Source organism: Lissotriton vulgaris, chromosome 8 (assembly GCF_964263255.1).
Source record: "Lissotriton vulgaris chromosome 8, aLisVul1.2, whole genome shotgun sequence".
NCBI lineage: Eukaryota > Metazoa > Chordata > Amphibia > Caudata > Salamandridae > Lissotriton > Lissotriton vulgaris.
In genome coordinates, this window is record NC_141696.1 from 427,064,179 (window position 1) to 427,088,774 (window position 24,596).

Genomic DNA, 24,596 nt, shown 5'->3' on the forward strand with positions numbered 1-24,596 from the left:
CCCAGTGCCACTATTAGGCCCTAGGCGTGGATATTAAATAAGGAGGCAGGGTAGGGATACCCTGACCCTCTAGGCCTGGTAGGGGAATCCCAGAGTGACCCCCCTCCACCATGGCCCGAAAAATTTTTTTGGGGCGGGACCGCAGTTCCACAAAGGATCCATAGCCCCGGCAAAAAAATAAAAAATAGAGTGAGAACCAGCCATTTCATCTGTAAACCCCACCTGGTGGGCCAGGGCGTTTTTATTATGCTAGGGGAGAAGGGTGTGCAGCCCTCCTCCCTGAGGCATTACAAGGCCCAGTGACCCCATCCCCCGGGGCCACATCATATTATCAAAGGGAAGGGAGGCTTGCAGTCCCAAGCCATAACAAGGCACCGGGGATGCCATCCCCCAGGGCTGCATCATATTATTAAAGGGGAAGAGGGAGTGCGCCCCCTTTCCCTGAAGTATTACAAAACCCCGGCGATCCTATCCCTACCACAACAAACCGGCAAATGCCATGGGTGCTTCGATCCCACCCAGGACAGCCAAAGCAATTGCAGGCCTTGGGGCTATGGGCGGAGCCTGAAGGCCCCAGCGACCTACCTGCCTGTACCCATCCCGGGTGCGGCAAGAGCCGGCTACACTAGTTTGATCCTATCTGTCAGGAACACCTTTTCTCTCTGCTCCCATCGGGCAGGAACAAACCCGTCTTCCCTGTCTGCACGAGCAGGGCACTGCGCCCAACCCCATGCCACGCATGGCAATGGACATCTTACCTATGTTAATAAACCATAGAAATTTACTGAAAAAACAAAGGTTTAAAGTGACGTTATAGTGAAAAATTGTGATATCTTACTTTACATTAAAAAAACTTTGGGAATTCACTGAAAAAAATAAAGGTCAGAGGGACGTTATAGTTACGTAAAAAGGTCAGTTAAAACATACCCTTTTCAACTAACAAAACCACTGAAATTCACCAGTTACAGTTATCTCAAATAACTATAACTCAAACCCTCACCACGCACTGCTAATTACCTCACAGCTTACATCACTCATGACATGTTCTATCACATCATTTATAACTTCACTACAACGTCTGACATGACATCATTGATGACAACACCGTGCATGGCGGGGGCGAGAGGTATAAATTACTTTAGGGCACGAGCTACAGTTTGAGAAACATATAACTTGTGAATTTCAGTGGTTTTGTTAGTTTAAAACGGTATGTTTTAACTGACATTTTTACCTAACATTCCTTGAACCTTTGTTTTTCCCCTCAGTGAATATGTATATGTATATACATCTTGATATACCCATGATAACGTTTGCTATGTGTTTGCACAAAGATTTGCAATAGGGCACAGACACTTAAAAATTTTGCAACATTTCTAACTCTGAATATACTTTTTCACCTTTTTGTGCACTACATCACATTGTTACCCAGGGGCAAGGTTCATGGTTAAAAAAATAATAAAATATTGTGTTAAATATGGAAGCAGGGTAGACTGAAACAACCCTACTCGTTTAACAGTTCTTCGCAGAGAGCTCTATCGCTTGGTGAAAGATTATTCTCAGAAGTAAGATTAATTAAATTATAGAGGATGAGTTAGAAGCCTAGCCACCCAGTGGGCAGTGATGTCATCTAGGCCAAATAAGTATTAAACTGTACTTTACATAAATATCTATTCAATATTAGCCTCCAGGCATGCATTAAGTTTACTTTCACCTCTATAGGTCTAGTCCCTACTAAGATTCATAAACTTGCCAATAAAGAAAGATTAGATGAGAACATGAGAAACTACATCAGGTGTGGCAAGATTGCTATACACAGTAAACTAAACTATTTTCAGATTTGCAACCTACGGGACACCACCCTGGAAACTTGTTAAGTCACATGGAGCCTGAACACAAGTCTAATTTAATATTTTAATATTGTCTACATACAGTAGTTTGTGCCCATGGTTGTAGACATCTAGTGCATAATACTTTCCATTCTTTCTTTGCTAACAGAAATTAATAAAATATGTAAAAAAAAAAGAAATGAATTGCATATTGTTAGTCAGAATGGACACTCCATGATGAATCTACTTTCTCAAGACACTTTTTTTTAAAGTTTATTTTTATGCGCAATTAATTTTATTCCTCCCTTAGTTATTCCATTGTAGTGGGTTTGAGTCCTAAATCGTTCTTCAACAACAAAAAGAATGTGTGTTTGCTCTCATAGCACAAAAATAGGAAAATCTCTTCATATAAAGTCTCAGTAATGCCCTTTAAGTATTATTCACATAATCTTGGTGTCAATTTTACTTTTCTTTCTCTATTATATTTCATTTTGTTCTCGTTTTCATCACTCATCCACTGTTTTTTTCTCGCCAGAGTGCCTTGGTTTTCCCTGTGAGGAGCGAAGAGAAAACGCTGTGGCCGGCTGATGGAGCTTCGACATGTGGTGCACTGGCCTGCAGGTTACTAGGGGCAAGGCTGTGTTTAAAAACTACCTCAGAAACCTTTATGGAGGTGACAGGGTGCTTCTCAGTACACGCCCTTCCCTCTCAAATGATTTTAAACAGCTGGAAGATCAGACACACGCGGAAGGACACGTGGTGCTGGGGCCCAGTGAACCATGAGATCATGGACGGCTGCTGAACAAATCCGCCTCGGAGGGCCTCACAGCGCACCAATGAGTTCGTCACTTCCTGTAAGAAGCCCCTGGGAAGAAACTACCTCAGTTTCTTATTCTGACATCTCATCTTTCCTGCCTCTTTGGAAGTCTGGTATAAACGGCAGCTTCTCGAGGCACATGTGCATATCACTCCGCTGAGCGATGATCATATTAACCACGATTTCTCTTTCAACAGACCTAATGGGGATGTGTTAGCTGACATCACTTTCTCTCCTTAAGCCAAGGGAAACATGGTTACATTTCCCCATGGGTTACAACAAATTAAAAACAGATGGCCTGCCTTCCGAAAAGAAAGCTCTCACCACTTTTTTTGACATACATTGTTGACTTTTCTCTTAATTTAGGCAGACGAATAGCCCTCAACTAGCAGCAGTGATTGAAACTTGTTCAGTGAGACTTTTTCTCGAATTTGAAAAGTCCTTACAGAATCATGACATTGTACAGTTTACAAAAGAGCCTGCAACCAGGGTTTAATAGTATCAAAATAGTCTGACATGAATATTGCCCCGTTGGAGTTAATAAACAGAAATTCTACAACCAATGGGCCAATATTTTCATAACACAACATTTATGTTAGACAACATTTCTGTATACAATATTTTGATATTGGGCTATATACCAAGAGTCCAAAATGTTTGTGGGTTTTGGAAACAGAAAACTCACCAGCCATCAATGTGACATAATGGGCTAATACCCTGGGGCTAGATCATCTGCGGCGTACCCCAGGGCTCCTCACTCAGCCCAACACTCTTCAATATCTACATGAGCCCCCTCGCCACCATTGCACGCAAACACAACATCAACATCATCTCCTACGCCGACGACACCCAACTGATACTCTCCCTCACCAAAGGCCCTCTCACCGCCAAAACCAACTTCCAGGATGGAATGAAAGACATCGCAGAATGGATGAAGCACAGCCGTCTGAAGCTCAACTCGGACAAGACGGAGGTCCTCATCCTCGGACAATCCCCATCCGCCTGGGACAACCCCTGGTGGCCCACGACGCTGGGCACCGCACCAACACCCACGGACCACGCACACAACCTGGGAGTCATCCTGGCCTCCTCCCTCACGATGACCAAGCAAGTCAACGCAGTCTCGTCCTCATGCTTCAACACCCTGCGCATTCTCCGAAAGATCTTCAGGTGGATCCCCACTGAAACCAGAAAGACGGTCACCCAGGCCCTCGTCACCAGCTGACTGGACTACGGGAACGCCCTGTACGCAGGAACCACAGCCAAACTTCAGAAACGTCTTCAGCGCATACAGAACGCCTCCGCACGACTCATCCTCGACATCCCTCGCCACAGCCACATATCCGCCCACTTGAGAAACCTGCACTGGCTCCCCGTCAGCAAGAGGATCACGTTCAGGCTGCTCACCCACGCACACAAACCGCTCCACAACATGGGTCCCGAATACCTCAACAACCGCCTCTCGTTCTACACCCCCACCCGTCAGCTTCCCACGAATTCGCAGAGCCACCACAGGAGGAAGATCGTTCTCCTACCTGGCAGCCAAGACATGGAACTCCCTACCCGCTCACCTACGACTGACCCAGGACCAACTCACCTTCAGAAGACACCTCAAGACCTGGCTATTCGAGCAGTAGAGGCCCCCCGCGCCTTGATACCCTCACGGGTGAGTAGCGCGCTCTACAAATGCTTTGATTGATTGATTGATTTATGGAATTATGCTCTTAAAACCACGGGCACGTATGCTAGTCACCCCTGAGAGTCCTTCAGGAAGAAGGTTTGGCGGTTTGCCCACTGATATCCCCATACATTGCCTTTATGATTGTGTGATCCCCAAAATAGGGGCTATAAGGAATGAATGTGTGTCCCCCTTAGCCAACCACTGCAGGTAAAAGAATCTACTGGTATTGAAAATGCCATCACGAAAGTTGCTTACTGTGAAAAGAAGAAAAAAACATGTATTGGTGTATAAATAAATCACGGTTCATTTGCCTCTGTGTTGAACATTTCTATGTTATAAGCACGGACACATTAACAAATACTCTTTAAAAAAGCATTAACAAGGCCATTCATCTGCACTGTACAAAGACAATGCAGAGACTGGAATGCCACCTGCAATGTGAATTGGAGTGTATCCATGCCCTGAGTGCCTAGCTGCATGTAAAACTGATATGCTGACTTTTTGTTAGCTCTCATGTCATGCTAATCTAGAGTTTGCGCTTACGCATAGGGCTGTCCCTGGTAATGCAGGATCCAGAAGCTGTACTTAGATTGGAGCTCAAACCATAATCTTCCCCAGATGGTGTATTAGCTGCATTCCTGGGGCTGAAGGGTTGAGAACCAGGCACTCAAATGAGAGAGATAGAGACAGAACTGCCCTTACAAATTTAAAGGGAGCCTTGTTAACAAGAGCTTCTGATTCGTTCTTCCTGAGCACTATCATTTTGTATGTGGCAGGGATGAGGGGTGGGACTTCAGTTTCGGTTGTTCAAGGTGTTCAGGTAGCATCGTTGTTACATCCTGTGAGAGCTATCACCCTTCACAAAGGCTGTACCTAAGGGGCAGCCAGAAAATGACATTTAGAAATAAACTAACCCAAACCGGTTCTGAAGCTGTAAACAGTGGATCCACATCTCCTGGGTGGAAAAAGTGTATAAATGTGGTCCAGGACAGCTCACTTTGGCCTAGTGTCAGGTTCTTGCTAACCCAAGAATGGAGTGCGCCTCAGCGTACTCGAAGGACTGTTGAGTAAGCAGCGCTTGTGTCTCCATGACAACCAGTCTTCTAAATGGTGACGACAGGGGTGTGGAATTTAATAAAATATCTACTTGTCCATGGGGAAGGTTGATTCATAAATCTACTTGTATTGTAACAAAATCAACTTGCCCCTTTGATGCCATGTAGGGCAGCGACACATTATGGCAGCAATCTCATGATATAAGAGCTCTGATTTAGCCTATCTGTTTATGCCAGGGCTCATACCATAGTAGTTTTGAATACTTGCAATCCCTTTATGTTGCCAGTTTCCGCAGATCTACATACTGGGGCTGAAGGTAGTGGTAAGCAATAGTTCTAGGTAATGCCCTTTTGAGTCTGTGAAAACATACTAACTTACATGTTTTAAGAGTTTTCAACAACCCATACTGATAAATGTTAAAAATTTACTCCTGATAATGACATAAACCTTCTTCCAGAGTTAGGAAAACAGTGGTTGGAGGGAAAGTGAACTTGCAAACATTCAGATTTTCGCATGAGCAAATCTACACATGCAGATTTGCTCATACTAAAATGTAGTTCACAAATATTTAGGAGTACCATTTCTTGTACTAATTCTGTAAATTCTTGGAAATTCATGAAAGGCGTATAGCTGCACTTAATGCAAGGACATTCACCAGTGCACTTTTGAGACTTTCTTTAATAATTGGGTCCCTAATTAGGTCTGGCTTTGACCGTGACCTTTTTTATTTATTCAAATACTGCCTCTCTCTATATATAGGCTGGCCTCAATGTAAGAGACAGAACTGATCTGTACCAGTAACTACTGTGGCAGTGTGTGCTTTTGGAGACCAAAAAAACAAATTTTGCTTTTGTCAATGTTTGTTATAATGGTGTGGGCCCGACAGCTCCCACACCAATAAGGTTTTATAAAAATAAGTACCAAAACAAGTCACACATTGTCAAAACTAAAAAGCTGACCACCAATTTCAGAACGACTGCGTTTGCCAATGCTGGTTTATTTTTGTTTCCCATAATCTTATTCAAACTGGTTACACTGATTTCCCATTATGAATATTTTTGGGAAGTCATAGCATGCATCAACACGTTACTAAATGATGCTGCAAAGAAATGGTACCTGAAATTTTACAGTAGTTCAGCAAAATGTTTTTTTCTTACTTTCATTTTTTTATGAACATTTTATTTTGAAAGCAAAGTATTATCAATCTTGCTTTCAAGCTTCTGCAAATATTTGCATCAAATCAGAGAGCATTCTGGGAGCATTATACATAGCCTCATATTGCTAAACTTTGAAAAAGTGTACACTTTTTTTTATACTGGAACCACTGTCAGTGCAGTTGGAGCATGCAAAATTTACCAGGAGCGTTCACCCTAATAATAAAGGCTTTCAATTAATCAACCATAAATACAAGTTTGAACAGCATTAACATATGGGCAAAAACATTACCATAACTGTAGACAGTTCCCTTCCCTGATCCATAATGTGGTACTGCAAACTGGCAGCCAAAGGCTTTGTGGGGCAGGGGGTTGGGCCTACTTGTCCCATGGACACCATACACATGAAAACTTGTTGCCCTTGACCCCAAACAATATGTCCTGGGCGTTGGGCTATAGGAATTTTCACATCCCTGGAGGAAACATCAGCTGAGGTCTGCAACATGCTGGAGAAGCTGAGGATCTGCTTAAAGAAGACTGCTTGTATGCTCAGAGAAAGAGAGTGCCTGACCCTGCAGGAGGGCAGAATGTCCAGGATGAGAGGTCCAGCATGTAGAACTCTCACAAGAAGCTGACTTGTAACCTGTAGCAAAGCCGGCATTAACCCGAACTGAGAGGGCTCCGCTGGTCTCTCAGTAAAATGCAGCTTTTTTGTCCATCAACAAATTCCTTATACCCCCTACATTTCCAAGTGGCCTTGACCTCTTGGCTGAGATCTGGAAATTACAGAGTTTTCATCCGAGAGAGGTCTCCAAAAAGGCTGCCTTAATAATAGATTTGCTGGGTTGCTTTCTTTACTATCACCATGATCTCTTTTGTCTTGTCCAAGCATTCAAAAAGCTTGTTTGATAAACGGACTTGCTGAGTCAAGAAATCTTCGATCACACGTTTTAGGTCTTCATCCTATCCCACCGCCTGTAGTTATCTTCCAGGTGCTCGACATCACTGCCCATGAAACAGATGGCTAGATTGCACACTGTTGACAGTCTTCCAATTTCCGTTTAATTCCTGCCAAGGAATCACGCTTCCAAACAGTGAGTCTGTCTCTCATCACGCTGTCACAGACCTCCACCCTGCACCTTTGCCTTGCAGAGGTTGCTCGGTGGATGGATCTGAATAATCTAAAGCTCAATCCTAGGAAGACCGAGGTTCTGACCTTAGGCAATCAAGCAACCATCTGGTCCACTGCATTGAGGCCTCAGGAGTTGCCTCAGCTCCTGTCCCTATACCTAAAGTCCAGAACCTTGGCATTTGGCTTGATGATAAGATGTCTTCTGACAGTGAAATCACTGCATTGGCAGGAAGGTGCGTTGGACTGCTCAGGATGCTGAGTAAAATCTTGTGCCTATTTGCCAGAGTCTACAAAGAAACAGTTATCCAGGCCCTGGTTATATCAAGGCTAGATTATTGCAATGTTCTGTTTTTTGGAGTCACTAGAGTATGGATCAAAAAACTCCAGTGAGTGCAAAACTCTGTGGCACGCCTTTGTCTGAATTTGCCAAGGCCTGTGTCTAAGGGGGCTCCACTTAGGAAATTACATTGGCTGCCAGCTAAGAAGAGATCATATTTTAAAGTATTATGCTACTATCAGAAAGCTTTTGCTAACAAAAGGCAGGGATACCTTCAGTTGCTAGTAAAACCATCTCCTCAAGGAATCTATGATAGGCAGGGGAGTTGCTGGTGACTGTTTCAAAGGTAAAGAAAGTGCACTCAGGCTGGAGCAATTTCAGCTACCTGGCACCAAAGATATGGAACACCTTCCGTTTATCAATTAGTCAGGTGCAATTGGAAGATTTTTTTAGGAAGCAACTTAAAACTTGTTTTTTTAGATCCAGATGCTCGATAATCCGAAAGCGATAGGCAGGGTGCGAAGATCTGCTTCCAGCGCTGGGACACCTTTATACATTGTATTATTATAACTACTTGCAGCCTTTTATTTGCCCTTCGCATGCTGATCCTTTTCTACAGATCCTCAATTTGTTGCATTTCCTAAAATTGCACTAGAAAACCAGCTTGAGCCAGTTAAATCTGCGTGGAGGAAAAAGATGGGCAGGGTCATATAAAGACTTTAGAAAAGAGACACAAGTGGTAAATCAGGTTGCAGGATATGATTGCTGGAGCAGGAATGGGACTTCTTTACTGTTTTGTATTACCAATTACCATTTAAACAAATACCTCAGCTAATCAGGCATATTGCGTGACATACAGAGGCACAGTACTGGAAATTCAATTGTCATAACATCAACTTGGTTTCTCATGGTGTATCCTCGCATGTCGACTGGGACATAAGAAAGGAACAGCCACCACCTGACAGTATTTAGGCATATTTAACAAGGAGAACATCAAGACAGTATCCATGGTAATCAACTCACCCAATTCCATAATCTAAATTCCAAATACCTCATACATTCAGAATACATTTCGGGTATCCACGACTATTGCATGCAATGTTATCAGCACCAATCCATAATGGTTGTCCAAGCCATCAACGGCGATAAACACTGTTCTCCCAAAGTTGTACAAAAAATCCTCCTCACAACCCTTAGTCCAATATCATACATTTCTGATATTTCTGTGGCAGGCAGTCCCCCCAGATGCCCAGTAATGCTGTTCTCTTCGCAATTTCCATGGATGCCTCCATTATTGCACTGATTAAGGTTATACCATCTCCAGAGCAATTAAGTCATCGCTTATGACCAGGGATTTCTGCTGAGGAATACTAGCTGCCCTCATGAAGAGATGCAGTGTTTCTAAGTAGGCCCTACATTAGTAGACAACTCAATTTCTCAAGCTCTGGTCATTAAGTTACTTCCCATCCTTAAGAACAATGGAGGATGTTGTAAAAAGACTTGTGCTTGTTCTAGCTCGGACAGACATTAATGCTTACAGACTGTCTTTAGACCACTGTACAATACGCAACACCACATTTATAATAATTTACATTGTGATGCTATTATAGTTAGTGTTAAAACCTCCTCACCAATTGATAACTTAATATGTAAATGTAAATGTGGGATACTTGTAAAGCGCACTGTTACTCTACCCGAGTGTCCTGGCGCTGTAGACCGCTGGGGGACCCGTCCTGGTTTTCCCTGTGAGATGGTCCCTTTCTGGGTATCTCCAGGGTGAAACCAGGCATCCCCGGCGTCTGTGGGGGGCCGTTGTAGAGATGAGGCAAGCTTAATGCCCAGAGTTACCGAGTGTGTTCCCTGGTTAGAGTAGGCACTGAGGCGAGAATTATCGAGTCCGTTGACCCTGGTCCAAGACCCTGTATAGTTTACTAATTGAAGAAGGGTGTGTGATGCCATTAGCCATGCTGGAAATTATTTGTAATCATTTTACAAGAAGGAAGATTGATTTGCATAATATATTGAAGTTAAACTCGAATTACAGAAAGGTGGTTCAAGAGTTGACAGTTACTCACCCCCTGGAGGACTTGAAAGCTGTCATTGTTGGGTGGGGGGTCTTGATCTGGATCAACTCCAACCCTGCAAATGTACAGAACAAAAGACGGGCCAACCGTGTTATTTTATAGCCACAAGCACAGAGGGATGTACATTCAACAGTGGGTTATTATACTTCACTCACGCGTAACTGCACACAGTGCAAGCAGCAAGACTATCACTTAGCTAAGCAACAAACAAAAATGTTACTTTTTTGCACAGGAGGGTCAGAAAAAGACACACTTTCTTTCCCTGTAAACTCTTTGTGGGATCATTCTTGTCCTAGTGGAAGGCTACGGTCGGCACAGCTATCTATCCTCTCCCGCCATAGACTTCTGAGATGACATCGTACATATCTTCCTACCAAAACACTGGGCACCTTACAAAGTGTGAGGACCGGCATGGCTCAATCATCATCGACCTGTTTAGGATAGACCAAATGACCCTTGGAATATACAATCTTGAAGGAGCCCACTCGATCTTGAGTTCGAAAAGTGGTGTCTTGTACTTGTAGCATGATGAAATGACATGGCATATTGTAGACAACATACTATATGGCATGTAATGTATTCTATGCACAAAAAAATTACATTAAAAAAATGTGTATTATACACAAACCTCTAAACTGTCATGCACATGGCTATCTTTCAAAACAGTATTTCTCAGGCATTTAGAGTTTGCACGGTGTGATTGCATTTTTTTAGAGTGATCCTTTGACTCTCAAGGTTCATCCATATCACTCTCCCTCCCTTTGACTCTCTCATTTGAGGAAGATCTTACAAATTTCCAGAATAAACTGAATGCTCACCTCTTGAACCAAGCACCTGGACTAATACGTGAATGCCTACATGCTTCCTTACTGTGCCAGCTTCGTCACAGGTTTTTAAAAAATCTAACCACTACGGCCTCCTGCAACAGCAGTATTACACAAAAAACAACAAACAAAACAAATAGTACCATGTGAGTCAACTACAGAGATCTGGTCAAAGATAGAAACCATCTCTCCTTGGACATTTCCAGACAATGCACAGTGGCATCTTCGGACTGATGTCAAAGTTTCAGAGCCAGGAAGGTTCCGATCTACCTCTCACCTGAGATCTGCAAGTGCATAAGTTCCGAACTGGAGTGTAAGGACGGTTTTGTGCAGATCATATTTTATTTCACCAATAGGAAGCACATCTACTTTTGACTCACTCGTGCATCTAATATTTTACAATACTATTATAGTTAGCCGTGCTAAGTGCACATTGCTAGGTCAGCCAGGAACAACAAACATTTATTGTTAGTAAAAAGAACAATGAAGGCCTCTCATCTTCTGAAGGGATAACCGCTCTCAAAACAATAACTCTTTCTCCTCAGGGCTGGGAGTGGGGAGCTTGCAAGGCTTTCCATTGCCAGGAATAATCTCTTATAACCCAGAATGTGTGAAAGAAAAAAAGCAAGAGCATGCATTGACATCGCCCAATTTGAAACAAACAACCAGTGCTTAATTTGAGCTGGTGTTACGGTGGAGGGGTCATTTTTGGGGACCGGCTCTTATTTTTCCTGATCAGACATTTCCCAAGAGCAAGAGAAGCAAAAAAACACAAAGGAAAAAAAGGAAGAAGATAATGACATTAAAACTGTCACAAAGGGAGCAAGGAGGAACATACAAGAGTTAGATAAAAAAAAAAGGGGAAGGGGTGCCTGGTAGTGAATTAAAGAGGCCTGAGGTTGATTGGAGACTACTCAGCCTTGGTTTTAGGCACCCTGATATTTAATATCACAGGCCACAGGCTTCTGAGCACAGACTTGGGCACTGGCATTCATTTATTTAATAAATTAAACATTGCTAATAGCCACCATTATCTATCAAAAACTAAGGGGCCGATTAGGATGGTGGACGGATCGCCACCGTAATGCAGGCAGTGGCGATCCGTCCGCCATCCTTGCCCGCCCGCTACCTATTTCCCCCGCCATATTACAATGGCGGAGGGGACCGTGGCGGACGGCAAGACCGTCTGTCGCTTTTCCGCCGCGGTCGCCTTGCGACCGTGGCGGACAAGGTCTAATTTGGTGGCGGTGTCTATCAGACACCGCCAGCCATATTAGGATGGGCTGAGGGGAATGCCTTTCCGTGGCAGCAATGCCGCCATGAAAAGGCATACAGTTCTTGCTATGGGGGCCCGTTGCGGGCCCCCAGGGTGAAGGGGGGGCTGCACATGGGGGGAACCTATGGTACCCCCTGCGTTTCACAGTACAACATGGCAGTCACCGCGCGGTGCCTGTCATGTTGTGCTGTGAAACGCACAACATGCATTTTTTACACTGCGGCGGGCGGTGCTTTCAGCACCGTTGGCTGCAATGTTAAAAATGCAGGATGCACCCGCCACTGTGGCGGGTGCATCCTAATTCGGGACACGGTACCCCCGCCCTTGTGGCGGACAATCCCTGCCCCAGACAGGATGGCGGACGGACAAAGTCCGTCCGCCATCCTAGTTGACCCCTAAGTAAGAATTCACAGGTGTTATTAACTTCGAGATAACTGCAAAAGAGATATGCCTTCAACAACTACAGTCCTTAGGGTAGTGCTAGATAAAATAATCCCACATTACATGCTCCAAATATCAGACTACTAAAGTTTATGATTTAGACTTTAGAGAAATGCAAGCTTTTACCACTTATAGAGCCAAAGGAAATGGGTTACATGAATTGGCACATCGCCTTCAGTCCTGATAAAGGCTCACAAAAATAACTGAATTGGATGAACCCTCATTGACACCAGTGATGACATTTTGAATGATTTAATATATATGCCTGTACCAAACTGTAAGCAATCATTATATACATTGTGAGCGCCTCAGTATGCCAGTATTTATGAACCCACTGGTCATCCTTCTGGCCTCTTCTCATTCACCCATCTGCTTTTACTTCACCGATTAGAGTGGGTTTCCTTGTTCACACATTTAATTCAATCCATTATTTTAAAGTGTAAAAAGTGAATGAATTTCCTCCCAAAAACAAATTAATGTGCATTGATTTTTTTCTAAATCAACATATAGCCATCAACGTTATTGACTAGAACAAACAAGCCCACGGCCTGTTATAATTTGTTGAGAATTAATTTCTACCAATATGTAGGGTAAAGAATCAAATAATTTATTAATTTCCCCATAAGTGACATAAGTAAACCAAGTCTGGTGTAGGTGAGAGGATGGGCTGACACTGATGCAATATTCATCCATATGCTAACCACATTTTACTCCAGAAGGACAACATCCCGCAAGATTAAACAGGTGGATACTAAAAATATGAAGCTATGAAGCACCCTTCACAAAACTGTTAGTGACCACAATGCTGGTGTTGGCTATCAAATCCTAAAACCCGGGGCCCCACCCACAGACTACTAAGATATTTCAAAGTTATTCAATAGAGACCGTTTATGATGAAACTTAAGAGAACATATACTGCTTAGACCTAGAGCTCTGCTTTGTCTTATAATAACAAAGATCATATACCATATTGAAAACATATTATTGAAACTGATTTCATGGATATCCCACTTTGTGGAAATTTACTAAACTCCTGCTATTTAAATAGTAGCTCTTATAACATGGTATTGTCTATTCACAATGATAAAACTTGTTGGTACTAAGCACACATCTTAAAGTCCGGAATCTCTCTGGAAATAAAATATTTGCTGCCTTAACCAGTTGAATAATGAATTCTTATAGAGACAGCCTACAAGATGTCTTCCAGATCCTTGCGACAGCTCTCGGACCACACTTGCACCCTGTCCCACTAGCAGGGATCACTCCAACCTGAAAGTACAATCATACTCACAGCTCTACCTCTCACATTTTTCTCCACTTTGATCATTACCTACGCTCTCATGTGTGTCATGAAATCATGCCAGGAATCCACATATCGAAGCTTCTGTTTACGGTCACTAAGTTAGGTTAGTGACCTTCAAAGTATGGCTTTCCAACTTGCTCCCGAACTGGATGCACTAAAGGACCCTTCCAAATCTGATCAATTCTTGTGGATGTTCCAATTTGTGCCCCTATCCCAACCTAGCAACTCTTCAAAATTAATTCCAAATGCATGCTTCATACAATTTCACTCAAGAATGCTCAAAAATAGACCTCTACCACCTTCATTATTAAAGGAGGCCCCACATTACCCAATGTTGCATAATAAGCACTTGTCAATATCAGACTTCTTCACCTTCCACTATCCAATACCCTATTCTCGCTCTGAGGTCCCAAATCTAGTCTCTCATCCATATTCCCAAATAACTCTTCCTTTCTCCCTTCCAAATTTGACCTCCCTTTCATCTTGCACTTCGAAATAAAAACAGTGCCATCATGCATACACCCATATCAGAAAAAAAACCCACACATGTCAAGAAATCTAACACCTACTCTTCAAGAACATGCTTTACTCCTACAATCTTCCTTTGGAGATTTAGGTCTGGCTGCACCCAACTAATTCCAAGTTTATCCTCAGGCATGCTGCCACACCTGACTCCCCATGTGCTCCTGCAAATAACGGTATGCCACATGTACTCAAATATCCGACATTCCCTTTACATATGCCTTAAAAATGTATTTTAACATGGGTATGTTTTATATTTGTTCTAAAATATAACTTCAGGCCCTCTTTTGGGATGGTGAAGTAGAACTATTACCAACAATTTCAAATGTTCCTCCACACCCATTTAAAAGACTACATGGTGACTGACCCCTTACCTGGACTTTCCAAATCTGACATTCCTCTGCTAATTGGTACTTCTCCACTCTCATACACTTCAAACCTCGAAGATCTGAAGGGTATTCTAAAACATGCCCTCTACGATGAACTAGGACATCAAAAAGTAACTCCTAGTAAATCTATTCCCCATCTAAGCTCAACGTCTTATTCTCTCCCTTTATCTGCTTTAAATAATGATCCTCTCCATGGGACTGATTCGCAATGAGGCTGTAATCTAAGTTGCAACAGAGAATTCCTACTTTGGGATGAAACTGGACCACAAGCGTCCCAGTAATTCTGGGCTTACATCCACCTGCATAAAGAAGGTGGACCTGTGCTCCCAAATTGGATCATAATTTGAGAAAAACATGCATACAAATTATGTGATAACACTGGTTTTCCCAGTTATTCCCTATTCCAGATGTTAAAATTACAATCATCTCCTACAGTTGTGGTGAAATCACCTGGTATTGGCAATAGCAAGTGCAGTATTACCGCACTTCGTCGAGAGGTCACTTGTGACTGGTTCCTATGTACATTGTATAGTCTGACTCCTCAAACCCACTACCAAACTTGACCTCTTACAGATGTGCTCCCAGAGGTCCTATGCATAGGTCCAAGTGTGTCTTCCTCACAAATGAGACAGCCCATCCTTACGCCTAACTCGGCCCATCAGAGCATGCTTCCACATATGCATATCTCAACAAATGGACCAAATTGTGCCCTTCTAAACACGAAAACCTCACATACCGAGAAATATACATGGAAACTTTCCATCACTATCCCAATATCTGGCACTGCCTTGCATTTCCAAATCAAACCTACACTCACTTTCAAGACGCAGTTACAACCTTGACGTCACCAAAGCATCTCAGTTCTGAGCCACCATGCATGGTCTAAAGGTGATCCACTTCACAAAGCTGCCACACTTGAGGTCACTAAATAGTGTCAAACTTTTACAACCCCACTTCATGTGCGCCAAAATCTTATCCCATACACATAACTCTCCCAAGTTCACAGTTGTAACGCAGACCCCTGCAGTATGTGGAGGGCGGCTTTTAGAAGACCCTTATTTGCTCTGAACGCAATCCGTAAAGTATAGGAATCTGAGGGAACCCCACGTCACAATCTGCACCAAAATGGCACAATTTTGCTTTACGCCAGTGCCCCAAAACCCCTCCCAATGCTCCTACACGAAGAAACCTTCTTCACAGGTATTCAAAACTGAAAATCCTCCACTGCCAAAATCCCTCATTGCTGTTCCTAAGCCTATAACACCCCACGCATGCACAAATGCAGATCAGAATGTCGCGCCTTCTCTTACACTGCTTCTAAAGCCTAGAACGAGCTTCCACAGCACATCAGAGCCTCCTCCTCCCATCTTGAATTCCGCAAGAAGCTGAAGACTTGGCTCTTCAAAGAAGCTCACCTGGGGTAGACTCGCTAACCTGCCACAACACCACGATACCCTTGCAGGTGAATAGCATGCTCTAAAAATACAGCTGACATAACATATTATAATATATCTTGCACATTCAATATATTCAAATTGATCTAAGATGAACAATCTCCAGGCTCTACGTTACACCTGCTCCACAAGTTTCAGCATCTTGATTTCAGATGCCATTCACTCAAGTTGACAAATCTGAAACCTATTATTTAACACTCTGCGCTCAAAGAGTTCCTTCAAATCTAAGCCCTTCACATTTGTTCACAAACCTAACTCTCCCAACTTAAGTTCCTAATAGACGCAAACACGTACGTACACCTTTCCCATCCCACTTGTTTCCATATCAGACTAAAAACTACCATGCATCATGCACGTTTGCATCTTACACTAACCTCATCCAGTAGGCCCATGTCCAATGGTGTCCCTGCATTCATGCTCAAAATTATGATTTCCCATCCATTACATCAAATTTGGCATTCTCAGTGTGCTGCATCAAATTTTCCACACTTTTTCACTCACGCTCCCAAACATAATAATCTAAATTCTGCCAAAAACATGATCCTAAATACGACACTTCTCCTGCAGGTACTCCAAAATCTGCCTTAGAATGTGCACTCCAATTTGATTTCAATCTGTTCTGCTGTCTAGATTAGAATATCTGTACCAGTCTGGTGCAATAATCCGATTCCCAAACATTCATGAACATTAAAAGTAGGCCCTCTACATTTGTCTTTAAAATGCAAACATCTTAGTCATGCTTTCCCAGATTGCATACTTTATTTGTGCCTCTAAATTAGATCCATGAGTAGTGAACACTCTAAAATTTGAAGTATAGAAGGCAGTTTCTGAGGATTTTAAATGATGTACGTCTGGTCAATCATTGAGGACTAACAAAAAGACTTTAATATAAAAGGTTTTTTAATGGTTATTCTTCTGTAGAACGGAAGCCAGCAAGCATTTCGCGACTTTTTGATTACAAGATCACTTTATCAGGACTTATGAAGTTTTATAAATAAAAATATGTGAGTATAACATTTTGAGAATGGACCATAACAAAGTCAGTGAGGGGTGGTTAATCAAAAGGTTGGGAAAGAGAAAACATGTACAAGAACAGATGTTAAAGAAAAGGCTAAATTAGAATAAAGTAACATATACATAAAATATAATGCTTACGGTTAAGGTGAAATTTCTATCATGTGTTGTGTTAAAATGACACTTCAGCAAAGATTACAAGTGTGCCCATTTGAAATATCACAACATATATGAAGTTAGAGGTTAAGTCTACAGTTGTGTTCATTTCATGTATAGCCTGGGCAGTTACATCTTGAAACATCATTAGTTGAAATGAAATGAAATGAAATGAAAAATTCCACTTAACTGCCCGGGGGCCTCGCAGCGCTGATAAGTTGATAAGAATACAAGAATTCGATTCAAATTTCAAAATGATAGAAAACGTTACTATTGTACATTAGACCAGTAAACCCAAAAGATGCAAAAGCAAAGTTCTAAGAATTTTTAAAAACTTTTCTGGCAAGCTTATAGGAACTTATCTAAAGATCACAGACAAAGCCATCTAGAGATTGGAAAGTGTAAATAGATCAGAGTGGTTAGTAAAGAATAATAGATGGTCGTTAAGTTAGAAGCACAGTATAGTCTTTAAGCCTTGGCACTGTATAAGACACATTTTTAACAACACAATGCAGTTTAAAAAGGTTGATATAACCTATACAACTGTAGAACAAACTGGAGTAATGGTGTTGTTAAACAAAAAAAGTGAAGAGGAGTTTGACAATCCTGAACTTGTAAAGTGATAATTTGAGATCCCAGAGTTTGCCAAGAGGTAACAACTAGGGCTCAAATAATTTACGCACAACAAAGGACAGTGAAGCAAGTTAGATGGGGCTAATGAGACCAGGTGCGTAAAGAAAAGCACAAATGGCGCTAACCAAAGTAACAAGATTACTTGCTACTTACTATACAAGTTCTATCCAAGAAAAATACTTTGAGTTGAAATACTTTTAGATTGTGTGATAAAGATAATAGGCAAGGAAAGATAATAGGCAAGGGAATATGGGGACTGCAGTGGCATGGGCAATGAGATAGGTGCAGAGGGATTTTAAAATGGGAGTGTCTTACTGCTGTAAAAGTCAGTTGGACCAACAGCCTAGTAAGCCACATTTGGAAAGGTACTCTTAAGTTGAAGCGACGTATATATGTATGTATATATTTTACATTTCTCTTCATCAAGAAAGAGCCAGCAGTCCCAACAAGTGTCCTTTGATCAAGATCAAAGCACACTTGCTGGGAGTGCCGGCTCTTTCATTACGAAAAGGAATTTGTGTTGCAGTGGTTAGGTGCACGTTGTCACTGTCCAAAAGTCCTGTAGATATATATATATATATATATATATATATATATAGTTAGGATTTTTTCTCTATGGAACTTTTGAAAATTCTATGTCTAATAACTTTAGCGTTTGTGGACGGAATCAGCTGCAATTTTCAGGAAAATGGCACATTTTGTTTCTGATCAGCCCCTGAAAATTTGGGGGGGTTTCGTCAAGGGGGGGGGGGGGGGGGGGGGGGGGGGGGGCAAGAAAAAAGGGGGGTCCCAAAACGCGTTTTTCCCATTCATTTTTCCATAGGGCCTTTGGCCTCACTTTTAGCTCGAACGGCTGAATGGATTTACACGAAACTTGCCAAAATTATAGGGACTGTTAGCCCGATGTGCCTTTGCTGGGTCTCAATATATGTGCTCCAGTGGATTTTGAGAAATTAACGTTTAAAAAAACAGATATATCTGTGACAGCGTCCTAGATAGCGCACCAGATCGCGTACTTTTCGCGTAACGGAGCTTTGCGTAGCGAAGCTGATTGGCTCTCCGGTGTCTGTCAACATTCTAAACAGTCCGGTGCGGCCGCCATCTTGTCTCTCGGTAGGATCGAGAGACAAGAGGAGGAGAAAAACGAAGGGGGAATTTAATGAAAGGGGGCAAGGTAGACTCCTCTTGACCCCCTAGGAATGATGTTGGGGTTATTAAAGGGTCCCGTGGGGCAAATAATTAAAATTTGATTTTTCACGGTAGAAGCGCTTCTCGGTTCGCGAACCGGGCCGCAAACTGGTAGCGAAACGGGAATTCGCCATTTTGTGTTTCGATTTAATTAAATTACTAGGTATAAGGGGGTACGGGAGACGTATCCTGACTCCTTATGTTTTCTGAGGGTGGCTGAGGAGGCTCATATATGTTGATACATGTCTTCCAGCGGCTGTGCGTGAGCTTTTTTTTTTTTTTTTGCTGCGTGACGTCTGTTAACGTTCGATTCGATGGAAATCAGGAACTGTTGTCCGCCATTTTGTCACTGCGAGTTAATATTTTGTTAAAAATAATGGTTATAAATTATTCCTTATTGATAAACATTGTTTGCGCCATCTTGCCTTTTTTGCAATGCCACACTTTTGTTGAGCACGGCAGCCATTTTAGATGCCTTGACCAGACCTACTCTCTGCACGCCGCCGAACCTCAGCATGGCTCCCCGCCCTCGCAAGCATCTCCCCCACGCACTGGTCACCCCCGCTCTCTCTCTCATGCATGGGCCAGAAACCTCCTCCCATCTGCGCTGTTCGTGAGCGTTTATTTTTTTTGCTGCGTGCACCCCCGCTCTCTCATGCTTGGGCCAGAAACCTCCTCCCATCTGCGCTGTTCGTGAGCGTTTTTTTTTTTTGCTGCGTGACGTCTGTTAACGTTCGATTCGATGGAAATCAGGAACTGTTGACCGCTATTTTGTCACTGCGATTAAATATTTTGTTAAAAATAATTGTTATAAATTAATCCTTATTGATAAACATTGTCTGCGCCATCTTGCCTTTTTTGCAATGCCACACTTTTGTTGAGCACGGCAGCCATTTTAGATGCCTTGACCCGACCCACTCTCTGCACGCCGCTGATCCTCAGCATGGCTTCCCTCCCTCGCAAGCATCTCCCCCACGCACTGGTCACCCCCGCTCTCTCTCTCATGCATGGCCCAGAAACCTCCTCCCATCTGCGCTGTTCTTCTCTGAGAATCACACCCTGTGCCCGCCCGACACCTCCCTTTCACCCTATTCACTACCGCACCCTCTGACACTCCTCTTCCTCTGTGTCCGATTGTCCAGGCCGGTCCCAGGCTATCACCTAGTCCTGCAGGTGTAGTTTATGGCCCCAGCTGTAGGGAATCACCCCTCTTCAAAGGAGTTACAGTAGATCAAGGCCCCCACCTCATGAGATCCGTCATACCACATGCGTTCCTACTATCTGATAACGATCCTGTATTGTGCTTGGGGAGGGGATTCTCACTGTGAGGGTGTGTGGGTCCGAGCCTGAAGCGGAAGATTCCAGGGATGCCTTTTTGTACATCAAAGTCTTCACAATTATGTGTCACATTAAAAATATATAGCACTCCAACAAAGTTGTAGGATTATAACACTTTAATAACTTATAAATATATACAACGCAACAAAAACAGTAAATACATTTAAACATTTTTTTAAAAAAGAAGCAACAATGGTCAGTAGCTGTGTTTTGTGCGAATAGTCCCAAGGCAGCACAACGTGCTGAGTTCTGGACGGCACCCAGGTGATGTTACCTGGGTGCCGCACTGGTTTTTGGTATCCTACAATGCAGCTCCGAAAAACGGCGTGGGGCGTCCCGGGTGGTGCGGGGGGAGGCCTCGTCAGTAGTGGTCTGTTGTGCGAATAGTCCCAAGGCAGCAGAACGCGCTGAGATGTGGATGGCAACCAGGTGATGTCCAGTAAGTTGCAGCACTGGTTTTGGCATTCTACAATGCTGCTCGAAAAAACGGTGTGGGGAGCCCCGGGGGGGGGGGGGGGGGGGGGGATAGGCGGCGTGAACGGGCCTCCCCAGGTGGAGGCTCGTCTGCTGTACTGGGGCGCCCCTTTACCGTTTCAGTTGCCATTCCGCCCGCTTTTGCTACACTGTGCCTCATCCTCCATTCAGCTGGTTATCGCCCGCTCTTGCGGCTACAGCGTCTCGCTCACCATGTAGTTGAGTTGCGCCCACTCTTGCGGTGCAGCGATAGGCGGCTGCTACAGGACTCTTAAAATGGCGGACGGCTCTTCGGATTTGGGCCTGATCCACTAAAATGGCCCTGGGACACCTTGGAACTCGGATGTCCCCTGAGCCTTGAAGATTTTTCAAAAGTCTTGAGGGCCCCCGACTCCTGCAGGCTTCCGGTGGGGAGCGGCTGCCATGATTGCTCGCGGAATGACCACGACGGAGCCACGAGATGGTGGTGCTCTCATGCTGACGCCAGCTTCAGTCTGAAACATCCAGAAACAAGGTGGGGCTTTCATCGTTTGGGAACAAAAAAAAAGGTTTTAATCCAATGAAAAGTGTTATTTTTAGGTCATATGATCAAGCCTTCTATCATTAGGAAACCAAAAGTAAAATGAACCAATGAAAAGTTTTATAAACAAGTCACAAGACCTGTTATGCTTACGTTACGCGCTGGTATAAAAAGCGTAGAAAATCCGTTGGCACGTGAGGCGGCGTCAGTAGCGGACCGATGTGCGAATAGGCCGAAGGCAGCACAACGCGCCAAGATCCGGATGGCACCGAGGTGGTGTTCAGCAAGTTGCCGCACTGGTGTGGCCATCCTACAATGCTGCGCCGAAAGTCGGCGTGGGGCGCCCCGTTGGCCTGTGAGGTCGCGTCAGTCAGTGGGGGCTGTTTGAGAAAGCAATGTGATGCTGTGCGTCGCCCCCAAGATGGAGGCTCCTTGGCTGCAGTGGGGCGCCCCTTGGTGTTTCACTCGCTATCCAGCTGAGTTGCGTCCGCACTTGCGGCTACAGTAGACCGAAGGCAGCACAATGCGCCGAGATCTGGATGGCACCGAGGTGGTGTCCAGCAAGTTGCCGCACTGGTGTGGCCATCCTACAATGCTGCGCCGAAAGTCGGCGTGGGGTGCCCCGTTGGCTTATGAGGTGGTGTCAGTAGCGGACCGATGTGTGAATAGGTCGGAACCAGCACAAGGCGCCAAGATCCGGATGGCAAGTCCTGGATGTTGGGTGCCATAGTTGAGAGCCAAGATCCGGATGGCAAGTCCTGGATGTTGGGTGTCATAGTTGAGAGTTCTGAGCAGTGCTTGTAACACTGTCTGAAGCTTATTTGCACCTGCTGCAGCTTCACTATTGCCCTGGTGTGGCCAAAGATCGCCCATGACATAGGCGGCCGGCTCCCATGGTCCGGCGGAACTTTTTTCCTTTTCCTTTCTGCATCTTGCCCCACAATCCGTTTGACCTTTAGACACGACCAGGTCCCTGAATGTGTGCAGGGGGACGCTATTGATTGAATCAAAATGGCGGCTTCACACAAAGCTGACTCAAGCGTTGCTGGTGATGCTATACAGACGAAAAATGGTTTTCAGTTTGTACATTCTTCAGGATTTTTCCATCCAAGTCTGCTTGAGAGTTTGTAGAACAATGGCTTTAGATCTTGCCCTCCCCTTTTTTGACTGTTGGTTCTTGTTGCCTATCTCTTCTGTTGTCATTTAACTGAACCTTTTTTGACTGCCGAAAGGGGTTCTGGTCCGACCGCTGGTTGGTGGAGACATTTTGACTATATCCTGGACCTGCCCGGCCTCGCCCAAAATGGCGCCGGTATAAATGGGACTCGTAACTCCTTGTTGTGTACTGGTTGAACAACCTTGATATCACGAGATACGTATGCAGTTTTGAAGCACATGGCGGGCGGGGACGAGTACTGATTGAACATTTGGACATCCCTATTGATATTAAGTTCTGATGTGTTATTGATTACTGTACTATTGTAAGTTCGAATTAACGTCACCCATGGTACTTGCCCGCAAATGTATATCTTGAAAATTTTATTGTAAGTGGCCCTGTCATATTTTAATTACAAAATGTACGTCCACCGATTCCGCTACTGTTAGACACCTTAGTTCTTGCAACCTAATGGCCCGCTCGTTACGTTCCTCTACAGTGTAAATGTTTCCTCATCATATACGATTCCAGTTTGCTCCGTGGCCGGCCCACGTGGTTATAGGCCCGTATTTGTATACTGACATTTTCACAATAAAGGTTTTTAAAACAAAACATGGTAGTAGTATTTACATTGGTAAAGTTTCTAATTTTAGTCACTGTTTTCGAATTAGTAAAAGGCAAGTGAAATAAAGCAGTCCAATTATATGACGGATAAAAGGTATAATACGCAGGAACGCAGTTAAGATAAATGGTCAAGGGCTGTTGTGTTTTTTACTCCTGCAACATAAAGTGATCGATAAGAATCTGATATTCAGGCGTATCGGCGACTAAGACAGCAGGCCGAGCATCTTTTGCTCAACGGCTCCGTCATGGGACGAAGAAACGCCCTTTTGCTAAAAAAGGAATATATTTTACTTGCAGGACAGTTGTAAATTTTCCGGGAAAGTACATTAGCCTGGAACATTATAACATATATGTTTAAGAAAAAATAATGTTCGAAAGCAATGAAAAGCGTAATTTTTAGGTCATATGACCAAGCCTTTCATCATTAGAATAACAAAAGTAAAATGAACCAATGAAAAGTTTTATAAACAAGTCACATTACCTGTTATGCTCACGTTACGCGCCGCGCCCCGGATCGCTTCCGTTAAGCTGCGCTTCGTGCACCGGAGCTCTTCCGGGTGCGCTAACGCGGCGTGTCATATAACGCATTACGCGACAACGTAGGTCCAGAATATAGTCAAAATGTCTCCACCAACCAGCGGTCGGAACACAACCCCTTTCAGTAGTCTAAAAAGTTCTGTTAAATGACAACAGAAGGGACAGGCAACAAGAACCATCAGTCAAAGAGGGGATGGCAAGTTCTTCCCTACCGGGTCACGTTGGGGCGCTACCGGAACTGATCGAATTGGTAGTCTACAGTGTTTCTGGATGTTTCAGACTGAAGCTGGCGTCAGCATGAGAGCACCACCATCTCGTAGCTCAGTCGTGGCCATTCCACGAGCAATCATGGCAGCCGCTCCCCACCAGAAGCCTGCGGGAGTCGGGGGCCCCCAAGACTTTTGTAGAATCTTCAAGGCTCAGGGGACGCTTTCGAGAAGGGGGCCCAAGCCCTAGCAGACAAGCGTCCGAGTTCCAAGGTGTCCCAGGGCCATTTTAGTGGATCACGCCCAAATCTGAAGAGCCGGCCGCCATTTTGAGAGTCTTGTGGCAGCCGCCTATCGCTGCACCGCAAGAGTGGGCGCAACTCAACTACATGGTGAGCGAGACGCTGTAGTCGCAAGAGCGGGCGGTAAACAGCTGAATGGCGGAAGAGGCACAGTGTAGCAAAAGCGGGCGGAATGGCAACTGAAACGGTAAAGGGGCGCCCCACTACAGCGT

General features: G+C 43.9%; 1 protein-coding gene across 2 annotated transcripts in view; it reads right to left on the minus strand.

The window, feature by feature from the left end:
• The window catches only part of SLC9A7 (solute carrier family 9 member A7), a 471,766-nt gene that overhangs the window by 56,207 nt on the left and 390,963 nt on the right, over nt 1-24,596 (minus strand). For both annotated transcript variants that reach the window (XM_086934195.1, XM_086934194.1), the window contains one exon: nt 10,019-10,082. In XM_086934195.1, the coding sequence (XP_086790321.1) occupies nt 10,019-10,082 (64 nt within the window). The remainder of the gene's footprint in view (nt 1-10,018; nt 10,083-24,596) is intronic.